Source organism: Oenanthe melanoleuca, chromosome 1 (genome assembly GCF_029582105.1).
Source record: "Oenanthe melanoleuca isolate GR-GAL-2019-014 chromosome 1, OMel1.0, whole genome shotgun sequence".
NCBI classification, from domain to species: domain Eukaryota; kingdom Metazoa; phylum Chordata; class Aves; order Passeriformes; family Muscicapidae; genus Oenanthe; species Oenanthe melanoleuca.
This window is the reverse complement of record NC_079333.1, coordinates 101,827,620-101,844,449: the sequence shown is the minus strand read 5'-3', so window position 1 is coordinate 101,844,449 and position 16,830 is coordinate 101,827,620. Positions and strand designations below refer to the sequence as shown.

The following is a 16,830-nucleotide window of genomic DNA, read 5'->3' as shown; positions in this document are numbered from 1 at the left end:
AAAAATTGGTTTGATTATTACTTGCTGATTTAAGTAAAAATAAAAATGTATGCCTAAAGTGTTCTTAGTTTTTTCTCACATTAAATAATGATAATAGTGATAATACTGATATGATGATGATAGTGATAATGTGGAAATCGCTCAATCCTGTTGCAGATTTTGTGTTAAACTTCCAAGTAAATGCAGCTTTGACATTGGGCATAGTGCTGTAAAGCTCAACTCCTGTGAGATGCTGTTATAATGACAGTCAATACATTTCATAGGAAAAATTTTGCATTTCAAAATGCTTGGCAGAGCAGGGGGGAATACTTTCTAAACAGTTGTTGTGAGTTAATGATAGCAGGCAGCTCATCCCAACAGCTGCTTGCTCACCACCTGCCCACACCCCATCCCTACCTTCCCAGTGGGATGGGTAAAAGAACCATAAGAGCAAAGATGAGGAAACTGGTGGGTTGAGATAAAGACAGTTTAACAGGTAAAAAAAACCTGCCCCTGCAAGCAAAACAAAGAACAAATTAATTTACCAGTTGCCAAGGGCAAGCAGGTGTTCAACTATTTCCAGGAAAGCTGACCTCCTTCACAAGTAACAGTTACTTGGAAAGACAGACTCTTTTACTCCAGATGTGCCTCTTTCATCCTTCCCCACAGCTTTTATTGCTAAGCATTAGGTCGTGTGGTCTGGGATATCCCTTTGGTCAGCTGGGGTCAGCTGTTGCCACCGTGTCCCCTCCCTGTTTGTTGTGCACCTCCAGCTTGTTTGCTGGTGGAGCAGCTTGAGAAGAGAAGGCTTTGAGTTTGTGTCAGTGTTACTCAGCAACAGCTAAAAGATGACTGTGTTATCAACACTGTTTTCATTGTAAATGCAAAACATAGTGCCATCCAGGCTGCTGTGAGGAAAGCTAGGTTCATCACAGCTATGCCAAATACATCCATGTAAATCTGAGCTCTGCTGAATAGCATTAGTTGACTAGTTCTTTTCATTCTTTGCAATAAGAATTTTCTTTTTCACTGGATGAAATCAGTGGATCAACTTCTGATAACATACTTATTTATGGAAATTAAAACAAAAGGTGCCACTGCTCAGAGTGTGGATATAACTTTTTAATTTTCGTTTGCAAACCAGGCAGTAGAAAATGAGCCAACAGCATTCTTTCCATACTATAAGAACATAAATTCAATTTACTGAAATCTACCTCTGCTTCTGCTGTTGAAGTAACATACTGGAGCAGTCTTTGCCATTCCTTCCAGTGAAACTGTTGGAAGATAAATGGTAGAAATACATCCTCATGCACATTCTTTTAAAATTATGAAAGACTAATACCAGAAGATGGGTATATCTAAAAACATGTCATAATAAACAAACCAGTGCTAGACCAGTAACAGATTTTGATTTCTTTTCTAATTCCTTTTTGTAGCCAGAAACTCCTCTGAACATGATTATCTTACTAAACTTGAAAAGAGAATGCAAATTTGCAGATAAGCCCTAAGAAAGATAATAATAAGCAACCAAGAATTTGATGGTAAAATAAATAAAAATGTCAATGCTTCCCTCACAAGTTATTTTTGAAGCAGTTTATTGAATAAAATTTCATAATTTGTGCAATGAGAGAGAAAAATTCTGATTTCTCTCTTCTGTCAACAAGAAGAACTAAACAATTTTCATTACTCTGTATTTTTATAATTATCACCAAATTTCACTTGCCAGTCAAGGGGCTTGTGGTGTACCCTATATCTGCTTCTGTGTCTATCTAAATAACTTTTCTTCCTCCAAAGCTGCTATTCTTTAGCATCTAAGAACACAGAATACTAAGAGAGAACTAGTAAAATTATTGTGACTTCCCTTATTTTTCTGTGCAAATTTCTCATTTTGTTTTTCTGCCAAATTTCCTTTTTCCCTGTCAGTTCTCTTGGGTTTGTCATTATCTCTTTTTTATTTTGCACTGGAAATAAGAGATCTACAGTTTTGGTGGATCAGGAGCAGCTATTTCATCCTGTGTCCTGTCCAGTCTCAAAATAAAATATTCTGAATCACATCCAAACTCAAAGAATTCTTCTGACTGCACCTTTTCACAGTCAGCTGGATAATTAACTGTGCTTTATTGGTATATGACCACCATAGCCAAATTCTTTTCATATACTGTATCTGCAGGTCATGTCTTTACAGCTAATATTTTCATCTGTCTTCAATACCTCCAGGAAATTTCCTTTTCAGGATAGACAGCTGCAATGGATAGATAGCGATTTCTCTGTGTGGGAAAAATTGCTATATTTCATCTCCTCTAGAAGCACAGAAGAAGCTCACAAATTTCTGATAGCCAGCAGAAAAACATGCTTTGGATAAAACATTTCACTCTGCAGAGTGGTAGGGTTTGCAATTTCAGGTGCTTTGCATGGGTTAAATTTTAGGATCTTCTTAGTTCAATTTCTTTGTGAAGGATTTCCTTATTCTTTTCTTTCCTTCTCTTTTCCAGTACTAGGAGTAAGACACATTGCAGGGAACAGAATGATGAAAAACACACCAAGTTTTAAAAGACATTGTGTCTGCATATTTTACAAACTACACAAAGGCTGCACTCATAGGTTTACAAACTAGTTATGAACTCTAGAATTGTACTTTTAGAGGAAAGAGGTCCTTCATGTACTGGTCTTTTCTGTGTAAGGATTGCTCCCTTTCCATAATATTTCAAAAATTTTCCACATAGGTCAAATTTATAGTTGTATCAATTTTCTAGACTCTCATTAAAATCAGATGCCATTTATTTGCATGTGTTATTCTAAAAAGCAGAATGTATCTCACAATATTCTTTTCTACATTGAGATAGCTTCTAACATGGGCTTGAGACCAAATTTTATTCTCACACATTTAAAAGATCAGTCAGTTAATGTAATGGGGAAAGAATTATTATTTTATTTAATCATTAAAATGGCATTTTTAGAGGCAGGTGCATAAAACTGTTTATCCACTACTTATAGAATATTTTTAGTGATAAACTAATTTTACACTGTGTTGACATGGGCCAATAATGGAATGGTCTTTAAATTGAATTACTTCAGGGTGTTATTTTGTACCATTTTTCATAAATCCCTAAGACAGGAAGGTTTATTTAAATTCTGTAATTCAGATGTTTACAGAAATGTTTATTTCTACATAGGAGATAACTAAAATATTCAGAAAATTATCAAACCTTTTAATCTGTTACCTAAAAAAGAACAACGGTAAGAGCTTGCCTTTCCTTGAATTTTATCCAAATTGATTAAAGCCTTTATTCAGGAAGCTTAAATACTGGCAACTGCATTTTTCCCCCAGTGGATTAGTTTCCAACTCAAGATGGCCACAGAACTGTTTATAGCATATCTTGGATGTATTCTAATAATATTGTATAAATATCTAAAGTGACTCCCAAGAATGCTGTTGACTGTACTATCTGACCTGCCATCAAGATCTGATGCTTACTGTGGTGTAGCTGAACTTTGATGTACTTTAATTAAGTCTCTTCTGACCATTCTTCTTTGTGGTGGTTTAGCTTGTTATTCTGCTTCATGAATGGGAATATGCAGAGCTGAGTCAAAGGAAAAAAATGAGGTCACTTTTTTAGAATTAGAATTCCATCTACTATCTACTGCCTTTTTTTTTTTTTTTTTTTTTTTCTTTCTGTGTGAGGAAAAAATAAGGCACTAAAACCCTCACCTTTTATTTATAGCTTTTTCCTTAATGTGTGGGCATAGTAACTTTAAAGATAGGTGTGAATGTTTGCTGGAATTTCACATTTACAGCTGTTAACAAAGAAGGATATTTGTTGTTGTAGATTACTCCTTCCTAGGGGAATTGAAAACTCTGCATACAAACTGATCCATCCCAGAGAGAAGTCTTTTGTCTCCCTGGGGTCCAGATAAGAGATATTAAGAAATATGATTTAGAGACTCCCTGGACTCTGATTATTACCCACTTCTGGTTGTCCAAGTCAGCATTGACAAGAAGTTCAAAAAGGACTTCATGGCCCTGGGATGACTGGTTCAAGGGACAGGAGCAGAGATGGCTTCCCTCAATCCCTTTGGTAGCAGGGAGGAATGCTGAAAGGTCCAGGAGAACTCACCTGATCACTGCATGGCTTAAAGATTGAGGAAATGTTGGCCTTTTTGGGGTAGTTTATACAGCACCAGCTCTATTGGAGAGAGGTGGAATGCACTTGTCTAAAAGGGGGAAATGTTTGCAGTTTGCAGACAGCACTGAGTTGGGCAGGAGTGCTGATGTGCTGGAGAGCAGAAAGGCTCTGCAGAGGGATCTGGACAGGCTGGAGCCATGTGCTGAGGCCAGAGTCTCAACAAAGCCAAGTGCCAGGTCCTGCACTGGGGTCACAACAACCCCAGGCAGAACTGCAGGCTGGGGGAAGAGTGGCTGGAAAGGTGACTGGGGAAAAAGGACCCGGGGGTGCTGGTCAACAGCAGCTGAACATGAGCCAGGTGTGCCCAGGGGGCCAGGAAGGCCAATGGCACCTGGCCTGGATCAGCAACAGAGTGGCAGCAGGACCAGGGCAGGGATTGTCCCCTGTGCTCAGCACTGGTGAGGCCACACCTCAAATCCTGTGTCCAGTTTTGGGCACCTCACTGCAAGAGAGGCATTGAGGGGCTGGAGGGAGTCCAGAGAAGGGCAGTGGAGCTGGGGAAGGGTCTGGAGCACAAGTGTGATGAGGAGCAGCTGGGGGAGCTGGGGGTGCTCAACCTGGAGAAAAAGAGGCTCAGGGAAGATCTTATCACTCTCTCAAACTATCTGAAAGAAAGGTGTAGCCATGTAAGGGTCTGTCTCTTCTCCCAGGCAGCCAGTGACAGGACAAGAGGAAATGGTCTCAAGATGAGCCAGGGGAGGTTCAGGCTGGACATCAGGAAGAATTTTTGCACTGAAAGAATGGTCAGGGATGAATATGCTGCCCAGGGGAATGGTGGAGTCACCAGTCCTGGAAGTGTTCAAAATGTTCAAATTCCAAGCACTTTGTGCTGTGGCTTAGCTGACGTGGGGTGTTTGGTCAAAGTGTTGCCTGGAATCAGAAGAAAAGTTTCTCCAAATAGTGTTAAAGTCATAATATGAAGAGCAGTTCTTTAATGAAAGCTTTCAGGTGCACAAATGCAGCATGCAAGCAATATAGGATTTCTGCAATTTTTAAAAGGTTAATTAATTAGTCCATCTAGCAGGTTCACCCAATAGGAGAACAGTTACCCTGGTGATCCACCCTTGGGCACCTTGGAGTGTCTCAGGGGTTTCTTGTTTTGTCTCTCATAGGCTGTGCAAAACAAGATGTTCTTGTTAGAAATTCTCTTCTTGAAAATAAGACTAAACAGAATTTCAAGAGTGTGACATAATGTGTTAGAAAGAGTAAACTATTGTTCTAAAGCATGAAAAAGGATAAGAAAGTTCTAGAAACTATAAAACTATATATTAAAAATCTACAAAGCTACAAATAAATGAAAAAGCTAAAAACCTTCAGGCTACAAAAGTTTGGACTTGATCATGGAGGTATTTTCCAACCTGAATGATTCTATGTGCATGAATAAGAAGATCCACCTCTCAGAATTCTCATTACAAGTTACTCTCTTCTGCATCTAAATTACAAGAAAAACCTATTTAAATGTAGTTTTCTATGATCAAGTTAAATATCTATGGAGATTTATATCTGGTTATTTCATAAAAGTTTGTTTGAAATTAAAAGCATCCAAATAGTTTTAGATTTTAGATTTATTATATTTGCTTATTACACATCACTGCCTTGTCTTGACCAGTGGAGGGAAATTGCTTAGTGCTTCTCTTTTCCTGTTAATAAATTCTCTTCTTTAATTTTCATTTAACGTACTATCCTGCTAAAAAGAGGTCATGAAGCAACTTGAAACAGCAAGAGGTTTTGAAACAACTCACCTTATTAATTTCAAAGTTATATATTTTTTTAATTTGAAGGTTGTAGTTAGGATTCCATTTTTGCATTGTATTTCACCGTGAAGACACAGGTTTAATTACTCTGAGCTTCTCCTACTGTTCCTAAAGAATATGTCCACAGCATGTAAGCTCTTTGGGAAATTCATCCCAGAAGTGTTACCAGTGTTACCAGAGCAGGTGAACCACTGCTCGTGATTCTTAATATAGACCAATACTCAGTCAAAAATGCTGCTATTACATTTATAAGTAGTTGACATGTACTCCTAATATATGTGCAGTGTATGTCAAACAGCCTGTCTGTGTCTGCTAGGATAGTTTCCATCTCTTGAAATAACATATGCCAAGCCATCAGACTTTATCTCCCACTGGCATACACACCAGAGGTTTAGTCAATATATTGGTTTCAGCTAGGGAATATGAATGTTCTGAGTTCTGAGCTATATCAATAGACTTTCATAGTCCAGATGGGGCTGTAGACAAGTCCTTGCCACTTTTTCAGCCTGTAACTTTGTTCAGCGGGTTGAATTGGCATGTTGCTGGAAATGCAGAAGCCACTGTGGTTTATTCAGCAGCAGGCTTTCATCAGTTTGGATGCACTATTTTAACACCACTGTAAATTCATAGATTGTGCGTCATGGAAAAAAAGGTAGCCTCTGATTCTTGTTTATACATGTTTGAGAAACAGCAGTTTCCAGTGATGATGTATTTTAATTTACCATATGTGTGAAAAGTTTAATTAGCATATTCATCACCCAAAGCAGAAGCAGCACTAAGATTGCCTTCCCAGGCAGTTCATAAATTGTGCAATTCCAGCAGTCAGCTCTGTCTCCCAGAGACAGCTCTGCATCCTCCCACAGCAAGCAATGTGAGTGTGAATGAGAGCTGGATCCGGACTTTAAAATAAATATGACTTTGGTATTCTTTAAAAACTGATGGAAATGAGCATCTGCAATTCCTATTAGCTTTAGCAGTAGCCTGTCCCGTGTGATGAAGACAAGAGGTCAGGCTCTGCTCTGGGAATATGCTGGATCCTGCACAGCCTAGATAATAACTGTGCTCTTTTTTGAGCACAAGCCATCAGAGACTATATTGTGGTCATTACCATTTTCTTCTCTTAGGGAATTAAATGATGGAGTAGAATCCTGTAACTACTCTGTTGCCTGTCAACCCTATTAATAGGGTGTCACCTAGCAAATGGATTTGAAATTGCTGGAAACTTGTTCACTGGGCAGGATTCATCAAGGGGCTATCCCATCAAGCAAAGAACTGGGCAAAGAGCTCCCTCAAAGTTACTACAGCAATTTCATGTCAGATGTGCACTGATTTAAAATAATTTTGTTATGTTTTTAATTGATATTGGGATTAGTGGGCGACAATCAAAGTATTTGCTGCTCTGACAGATACCTGTTAATTTCAGCACTGTCCAAATGAATGCCAAAGTATTGAGAACCTCTTTTTTCCCTGAACTCTTACCTCTATTCTTATTGCCCTACATATCTCAAAGGAAGCATCATGCTGCATTGGATAGATTTGTACAATGCATTTTGGTTTAGGTCAAGGCCACCGAATTTGAAATATCAGACTATGTACGGTTACTTCGTGTAACTCCAGAAAACTGTAGAGCAGAAAGAATCAGTGATTTAACAATTCAAAACATTACACCTTCCACACTGGTTGTAGCCTGAAATAAAATGTTGTCTGTGCTCCTAGACCAGTCCATGGCGGAAAACAAAGTCCAGTGAGAGGGGAGGATTGAGACATCAATTTTAAAGGCACACTCATGCTGCAGGTAAAATCCTCAGCATAGACATATCCACAATGTTCTTGGTATTCTTGGACTCTACAGGGAGTTGTAATGTGATTTCTCTGCTACAAAATTTGTTATGATAACTGATGCTGTCATAAAAAGATGAGTGTTTGACACATGTAGAATAATACAACAGAAAATATTGGCCATGTACTGCAGATGGCGTGGTTTAGGAAAAAAAAAAACAAAAACCCCAAAACAACAATGAAACAAGAACTAAATAACAATTATTAAAATGCCTGGCTTTCATTAAGATAGGAAGAAAATTACCTCTTCATTAACACTCCTTGATTATTTTTTTCTTTATGTGCTGAATAGGGAAGTAGAAAGCACAGTATTGAAACAGAAAGAAAATAAGACTTTAATGAGGGTTTTATCAAAAGGTTAATAAACTCTCACCCACCTCAATATCCCAGTTTTGCTGTGAATTGCTTTTCAGTGCTCATTCTCTATGAATCCTTACAGTTATAATTCATTAACATTGAAAAGCTTAATTAAAAAAAATGAAATTGAAACATGTTTCAAATATCATTGCAAGAAATCAGACAAGGTTTAATTCAATTCATTTATTGTTACCAATAGTATTTGAAAAGAAAGATGAAAGATTGAATTTACTAAGCCTTTATTTTTAGTGGTTGTCCATAAAGTTTTGCAAGTAAGGTTTCAGGGAGCAGTATAGACATTATATGTTGAGTTTAAACGTAGAAGCAAAATGGTCCCTTTTTGAGACGTAAAATTGCATAGATTTCAGCACGTTTATTGCAGTAAAAAGAGCAGCAGATTTTCACCAATAAAATTATGTGTTAGCTCAGATAGTGACATACCTGGCACACAGTCTTGTCTACAGTTTATGATAACTGAGAATGTGGATAGAAAATTAAGTTGGAGAGTCAGTGGGTAGTCAGCAATACTGATTAGGACAAGGTAATCAACCTATATAGTAGGTGGGTGAAGAGAGAGGAAAATAAAAAGACCCCAACCAATACATTTTGATAACTCAAGTATTTTTTCACTTATATTGCTAGAAAAAAAATGAAAGAAACCTTGAATCTTGGAACTCCAGATGTAGTTTATCTTTTCTTTTACAATTTTCAATAAGTTTGGATTTTTGTTTGTTTTGGTTGGTTGGTTAATTGGTTTATTTTTTCATCTGGATTGTAGAGTTTTGTCCATTATTTATTTGGTCAGTACCTGACAAAATGAAACTGCTATATTTTGGAAGAGGTTATTTGGAATTTCCTTATGTTAGCAGGGGTATTACACCTTTCCAGATTAACAAAGAAATTGCTAGAGAATATGTAGTTGTTAATTCAGTAGTGTTGTTGCTAATGGTAGGTGTCTCCCTGTACCTTTAGGAACTGTCACTACTACTGTGCTTTTCCTTTTAATTAATTTCTGTAAGTGATGTTACTAGCTAAGTTGCAATTTACTTTACTCACAATTGCAGTCCTCTTTTAAAATTTTTAATCTTTCTAAACTCAGTATCATTGTTGCATCTCATTAGACGGTTTTAATGCCACGTATTGTATGAACAAAATGTTAACCAGTGTACTTTTCATCAGCTGGTAGTGTAAAACAGACAAAACAACAGAGCCTCTTAAATGAGGCTTCTTATGCCTGTCTTTCTTACTATGAATCTGGGCTAGCTTTTCATTCATTTTATTGAAACCTTCAAGATGAAGTGATCTACCACTGTTTATTTTGATAGCATTACTCTTTTCCAGCCCCCTTTGGTATTGATTTTTCTGGTGATCCTCTTTATCCTCAGCTGTCATTATCCTTGTCAGTATCCCCCATACCAATTCTGAGAAGAAACTCGTCTACTAGTGTTTTAGAGCTTTTAGGACTTTTAGGACTATTTTAGGTTACTAAAAATAGTAAGTTAGACTGTTCAGTCTTACTGCTTATGCTATGGTTAATCTAGACTGTTTGTGGTTGTATTTTTCAGGAAACTGAAGCAGCAGTGCAGGCTAAACAGCCGAATGTGGAAGAGGTTTTGTCTAAAGGGTGTCATTTATATAAGGAAAAACCAGCTACTCATCCAGTAAAGGTAATGAAGCAACCTTTAGCAATATCCATTACTGTGTAATAGGTTATGCTTCCCCTGTTGTACACTTGTCCTTGATGTGCTCTGTTTAAAATCAATAAAAGAACCTGGCAAATGGCACTTGTTCTGTTCTGTGGTGGCATAGCCAGGATAAATGTAATGTTCCCAGCTAAAAAACTTGCATATTGTGATGGGAATATTGTTTTTGACATTAAGGTTGTTTTACTCATTCAAGAGTAATTCACACTGAAAGCAAATGTAATTTTTGGTATGTACTTAATGACAACATGTAACTTGTTTTTAAATTCCTTTATTTTAAATTTCACTTCAAAAATTTGTCAGATAAAAGAAAATGAGCAAATTTTCTAGAAGAAGGTAAGAGTTAAGTTATAAACAAAGTATTTTGCTTTTTTTTTTTTTTTTTTTTTTTTTTCATTTTGAAGGAAAGAACACATGGCAATGTAGAACTTTCTCACTCAATTTCTCTGCCAAATTTTATCTAGAATGACTGACTTGATTCTGTTTTGGAGCAGAGGACACATTGTTTGGAAGGCTATGCCTCCCAGCACTTCTCTTTTAGAAAAATGTACTGAGAATCTTTTTCCTCAGCGTACAAATGAGTTATAAGGAGATATATTAAATGCTTTTCCTAAAAATTGTGAGGACCTTCATTGAGACTAGTGTAATTTTCTATCCTGTGGAATCTTGAACTCCTCATCAAGCATCCTCCAATTTCTGGTCCAACTGCTTTTCAAGCAGGAGACCAAACTAGTCAATACCATACAACCAGAGCTTGGTCTGGTTTCTAGTATTATAACTGCTAATTAAGTTTCTATAAACATGATGATTAAAAGTTCCCAGAAACAGTAATAGTGGCTTATTGATTACGCTAATTACAATTGCTTCTGACTGAAATGAGATAGTAAACTTTGCATTTAGAGCTTTTTAAAATGTACAGCACCCAAACCGCAATTGGTAGAAAAGATAAGATGTCTGTAGGGGATCTCCACAGTGAACTTCTTGTTTTTCTGTCTCTATTTAGTCACTATAGTTGGATTATTATTTTCCTGCTTTTACAAAATTTCCTCAAATTACTTGTAAATCCACCAGCAGATCTCCATTCACAGGAACACATGAATGAACTGATATCCACTTTAGAAATTAATACATATTTAAGAATGATTTGGTTTCTTGTCTTCTTTCCTAAATAGAAATGCTTATGAGTTATTATCCCCTTTGGGGATATCCATTTTTAATTATCAGTTCTCCTAAACATGATAAAATCCTAGAAAAAGTAAACTCAAGGTATCTTGAGTGGGCAGAAGCAAGACTCTGTTGGGTGTTTTCCTTGGCTAATAAACCCCTATTTCTGTTGGGAATTGAAATGTCATCTACACACTGAATGGATGATGGAACCAGAATCATTCTCCAATAACTGCATTTATTCATTTTGTGTGGCTTCAGTTGCCATCTTTGGTGACCTTATTCTACATTTTAACAAGAAGAGCACTCAAAACAACAGAAAGATAGAGGTTTTGGCTTTCTAGATTTTTTAAAATTGCATATAAAGAATTTCAGAATGAATACTGGTATTTTCAAGAGGAAGAGCTAGTACTTGTTTCATGTAAGAATGACAGAAGTATAAATGACGTTGAAATTATTCTGTTTAGCCCAAAATTCTGACACACAAATAGACACTGTCTATATATTTCAAGTGTTCATATCAAAGACTGAAACTCACCAATTTTTTACGAGATTTATTCGAAAAAGATTACTCCAAAGATTATAAAGTTCCTTGAGTTGTAGTTTTGTTAATGGTAAGATGTGTCTATGAGGAAATGAGTAACTTGTGGATTAGTGCATATTTAATTTTTAGTGCATTTTACTTGTTTACATTCTGTAGTTCATTTAATTGTGCAACCTGTGAAGTTAATTTCTGGTTCAATGTCTTTCTAGTGCAATAAGTCATAAAGCAGTGGTTATATGCTGCCAGGACTGTTGAATTGCTTTCTTGATGGTGTAGGTAGTTTTCCTTCAGTCATCATTCTTCCTGAGTTACTTTCAGCTCAGTCTGCGATTTATATGTTTCAACATAGACTTTGTTATTAAAATCAAAATAATTTTCTACACAAAGGGTATTTTGTGGAAGCAAAAATAATTTCTACACAGATTAAGATGGTTTTGGAAAGATATTAGCAAGTATGCAAAGGTAAGAACTCAAAATTTTAGAAATTTCTTTAATTGGAGCTGCTCTGGTATACTTGATTTAGGCTGAACCCTGCTTAATTCAGTTAAGGATATGGACATCACTTACAGTGCAAGCAACAACTCAATATTTAGACTCATAATTCTTGTTCAGTGTATGGCACAGAAAAAAGATAAAATTACATGCCCTCTTTAAAAGCATTAATTATTTGTCTAGCATTGCTTGACAAATTTGTAGATAATTTAGTTCTCTGGGGCAGCAGCTTTGCTTTTTTTCCTCCATTATTTCCTTAATTCACCACAAATATTCCCATTATTTTCAATAAATGAAGTAGAAGTCCTATTGACTTATTCTCACCACAAGCCTTTCCTGTGCTCAAAAGCAGTATGTGCCAGAAAATTAGAGATATCCCTGCAATTTATGTGCACTTTATCTGAAATAATGTTCATAGTTAAAATTATTCTGGCATTTTCCAATGTTTAGCTGCTTATCTTTGCAACCTTTATAATATATTCTCATTATAGTATTTTGAATGTAAATTAAATCCCATGGATTTATATTGACACGTACTTAATCTTATCTCATAGTTATGTCACTGAAATAAGTATATTTTCACACCTTCACTAAGCATACTAAAATAGAATTTTGCAATGCAAGTCTGTAAAAACGTTTTTGTTGGCAAATGAAATCCTTGTATATGCTGATTCAAGAGTCAAGAATGGGATGAGATGTGTGATCCTTTAAGCACTAGCACTTTAATAATCAGACCTATTCACTTTTATATAATAGATTTCATGCTTTTGAAATGCATTTCTGCAAAGCTTTTGAAGGTAAGGGAGAGAGAGGTTACCTCTGGTGTCAGTGGCTATAGAAAGAATGTAAGCCCCAATCTCATGATTAACAGCACTTAATCAGAACAGTTTATTCACGAAGGGATTTCTGTGCCAGTGGAAGAGCTGTGGTTCCCTTGCCACAGTACTCAATTTGTCTTTTCCTCTGGTGGGTGAGGAGTAAGTAGTGAGGAATTTTTTTTTCATGGTCCACAGTCTTGCTTATAAAAGACTACATTTCTCTCTCTAAATATTCATATCTAATTTTAGTGCTGTCAGTAAGATTAGTCCACATAAGAATTTTAACATTGCTTAAATTGCACCAGTGCTGACATTTAAAGAAAATCTATAAATTTTGTGCTAAATGCAACATTTTTGGATGTTCATGCTTGTCACCAGAGCTCTAGAGTTGCAATTACAGCAAAATTGTAGTGCTCAAAGAAATTAACATTTTAATGTGTGCATGTTAATTTATGCCAGATGCCAGATCAAACTGTAATTTTGATAGAAAGGTTTAGAACTGGTTGCTCTCTTATTAGTGGTGTAGCTCTTGCCCCAGACAAATACTCTAATGTGTGTGGTGGGCATGTTTTAAGAAATATCTGGCTCATATATGTAAGAATGATTTCATGACAAGGGCCAATATTAGAATAATGGAATAGAGCCCAACTCCTGGTGCTGCATGGGACAGCCCCAGAATCACCCATGTGCCTGAGGGCTTTGTCCAAACACTTCTTGAACTCAGACTGGCTTGGAGTTGTGACCACTTCCCTGGGGAACCTGGTCTAGTACTCAACCTCTTCTAGGTGAAAAATCTTTTCCTGATATCTAAAGCTTCCCCACTATCTTAGAGTTTGTGGAGGGAGTACATACATGCTTCAATTTAATGAGCATTGTTCTCCATCCCTGTCCTATTGACCTCTGTCATCTTAGACTCTAGGTAATTAAAGTACCTTTCTTAATAGGCATCGTGTTTCTATCATGGCTGGATTGTGATTTTGACTACATGTCTAATTGTGGATTGGAATCATAGAATACTAAAAGCATTCCTGAGCTGCATTGGTACTCTGTGCTGCTTTTTGTAGCAGAGAATCAGAGAGCAGCTTAAAAAGAAATGCTGTCTTCATTTTAAGAGTTTAGACGTGTCAGCACAGAATTAGCAATGCTTCATCCTTCTTTACAGTCCTTAAAGCAAGAAAAAAAGAGAGGTAGGAACAACATTTTCAAATCTAAATGCCTCTCAGGGTTATCTGAGGACGGATGTTATTCACACTCCAGACTTTCCTGCAGGTTTTGTTTAAAAGTACCAGTTAAGCCTTTACTGCACAGGACTGTGTGCTCACACACTGAAGTTTATGGCACCCTGAAGACTCTTAAGAATTTTTTTCTTTTATTTTAATAGGTGGAATAATAAATTCTCTATTTGATGTAAGAAGTTGCAGAGGTTTTATTGAAAAGCTTTATGAAATACATAACTCACTTTCTATTCTAATTTTAAAAATCATCATCTCATGTTCACAGTGCTCAAAAGCCAGACCCCTCTGGCTGGGGGCTGTCCCTGGCAGGGTCAGGATTCAGCCTTGTGAGGGGAATCAAACACAGCCCTGGGTGGCTGGGCAGGGCCACTCTGTGGCCAGGGCCAGCACCTGTGCTGGTTTTAAGTTTGGTCCGAGCTTCAGCAGCCAAACTTTGAGGAGAAAAGATGCTTTTACGGCTCTGACACCAGAAAAGTCTTTTGTAGCACAGCTGGAAAGGATTTTACCTGTCCCTCTCCCCCATTTGGGAAAATTCATTGCTATATCTTTCTGGGTTTTTGTTTGTTTTTTTAAAAATTCAGGTGATCCACCAGATTTAAAAAATAAATAAATAAAAAATACTTATTTTATTTTGCATTTATTTACATTATGTTAACATTTGCTTACATTACAAATCCAGGTTGGATGGGGCCCTGAGCAAACTGATCTTTTGGGTGGCATCCCTTCCCACAGTGAATTGGAAGTAGACGAGCTTTAAGGTCCCTTCCAGCCCAAGCCATTCTGTGATTCTGTGAGACATTAATTTGTGTATTCTAAATGTAATGTTTTGTTGTGTTCTATTCTAGAAAAAACTAGAAGATTTGAATGCTGACTGGAAGGCAATACACCACTTGATTCAACAACTAAAGGAAAAGCCAGCATTAGCAGCATTTGGCCATCTATCTTCAGGTGTCTGTAAGTGTTTCAGTATATGTATTTTTTTAAATTAATTAAAAATCACACAGTCAAAACAAAAATGGCTGGAGACTGTCTAAATTAATTCTGCATCCTTAAAAGAGCTACTATGGCATTCAAGTTGGTTTTTTATCATTGCCTTTCTGTTTTATGCAATGTATCCCAGAAGACAAATTAGATTACGATTTGATGAAAAGGTTGCAGAATGCTTTTCAAATTATTACTGTTTCAAAGTCATTTATCTTTCATTCCATGAAGAGGTGAGATATTGACTTTCTGCATATACTAATGGAGGAAATACTACAAAGGGAGACAAATTATTTAAATTAAAAAATAATAATGTTATAGGTCAAGTATCTGTAGATTGGTCACAGAATGAAATTCTGAAATTATTATTACTCATGAGGCAATAAAGTGAGACTGTTTCAAAACAAAGCTTGTCTATTCACAGAGAAAGTCATATGACAACATGGTAGGAGTAATTCTGCAGTTAAAAACCAAGTCTGTGATTTATATTTCTTCGTGTCTTGCATTCATGAATACGCAACAAGATGCCAGATCTCTATTTCCTTTAAATTATTTTGACAATGTTTATATTAGGCTATTTTCATATATCTTTGTGTCTTCTTGTTCCCTACAAGGATTACAAACATTCTTTTTTCCCTTGATAAATGGATTTTATTTCCCAGTTCTTTCCTTTGAAATGTAGTGATTAAGCATGGGTGAAAAAAAAAAGGTTTAATGGAAGCACTGTGCTCAGTCTGAGTTTATAAAGTCTCTAAGATTCTTTACTTGATTTCAACCATTTCGGTTGTTTGTATGAAGAATGCTGCCTAAACAATTTGGAAAGCTGGTCATCATATGTGGGAGCAGAAAGAAATCTATCCTCCCACACCCTGTCAAATTGCCTGTAACTCAGGCTATAATACAGCTGCAGTAATCACTTGGAATTGGATTACTTGTGGGTTTTTGGTCCATCTTGTTTTTGACATGTTCTAGTGGGTAACGTACAAGAAAAGCTTAAATTAGAGAATTATAATAGTGGTCCTTTAGGAAAGCAAAGCCGAAAAACATTTTTTCAGAGAAGTACATAATTCCTCCATAGACAGAGAATCCAGAAATTTCAGTACCAGAAGAGAGTCCAGCTCCTGCCCAAATAGCATGTATGAATTCAGGAAAAGGAGTTGTCTTGTTCGTGACTTGATGAATCTTACTAAGAAGGAACTATTGCTTGGGTTTATTCCCTTAGAACTGCTGTGGTTACAATGTCAATTATTTCAATTTTCTATGAGACAAATATCACTCTATATTTTTAAACAAGAAGTGCAACAGCATTCTTGCTTTGCATGATTTTGTTCCAAGGTATTCTAGAGGAATTCATATAATGGCATGGGGGAATGAGGGAGATGTGTAATCATTTTTTTGCTGTGCTAAACTTGCTGTGTCAGTTTTCTGTGTGAACAGGTTATGTCAGGTTCCAGAGGGAAAGAGTGTTGGCAAGTTGTGTGTTTGCTGTTAGAAAAGAAATTATAATAATGGAACAAGAGTAAGAACACGGAGTAGTAATGCAATATATTTTTATATTACTTCATCTCTAGCTGAAGAATTGCAAAATTACTCACCTTAATGCCAGATGTAGCCTATGACTGCTAACATTTCTGAGACTCAGCAGATGGAATTATACATGCAGAAAATGAAAGCTCTGGTGTTCTGTAAAGGATTAAGCAGGAAGTAAGATTGATTTCCCTTCTGTTGTCATGAGCACTTAAAATTTGAACCTGTGCTTATAACACTAATTCATAATTTT

At 36.4% G+C, this 16,830-nt stretch overlaps 1 protein-coding gene across 3 annotated transcripts in view; it reads left to right on the top strand.

Moving 5' to 3' along the window:
• The window catches only part of DMD (dystrophin), a 1,135,346-nt gene that overhangs the window by 789,614 nt on the left and 328,902 nt on the right, over positions 1-16,830 (top strand). For all 3 annotated transcript variants that reach the window (XM_056512754.1, XM_056512922.1, XM_056512842.1), the window contains 2 exons: positions 9,679-9,780; positions 14,915-15,023. In XM_056512754.1, the coding sequence (XP_056368729.1) occupies positions 9,679-9,780; positions 14,915-15,023 (211 nt within the window). The remainder of the gene's footprint in view (positions 1-9,678; positions 9,781-14,914; positions 15,024-16,830) is intronic.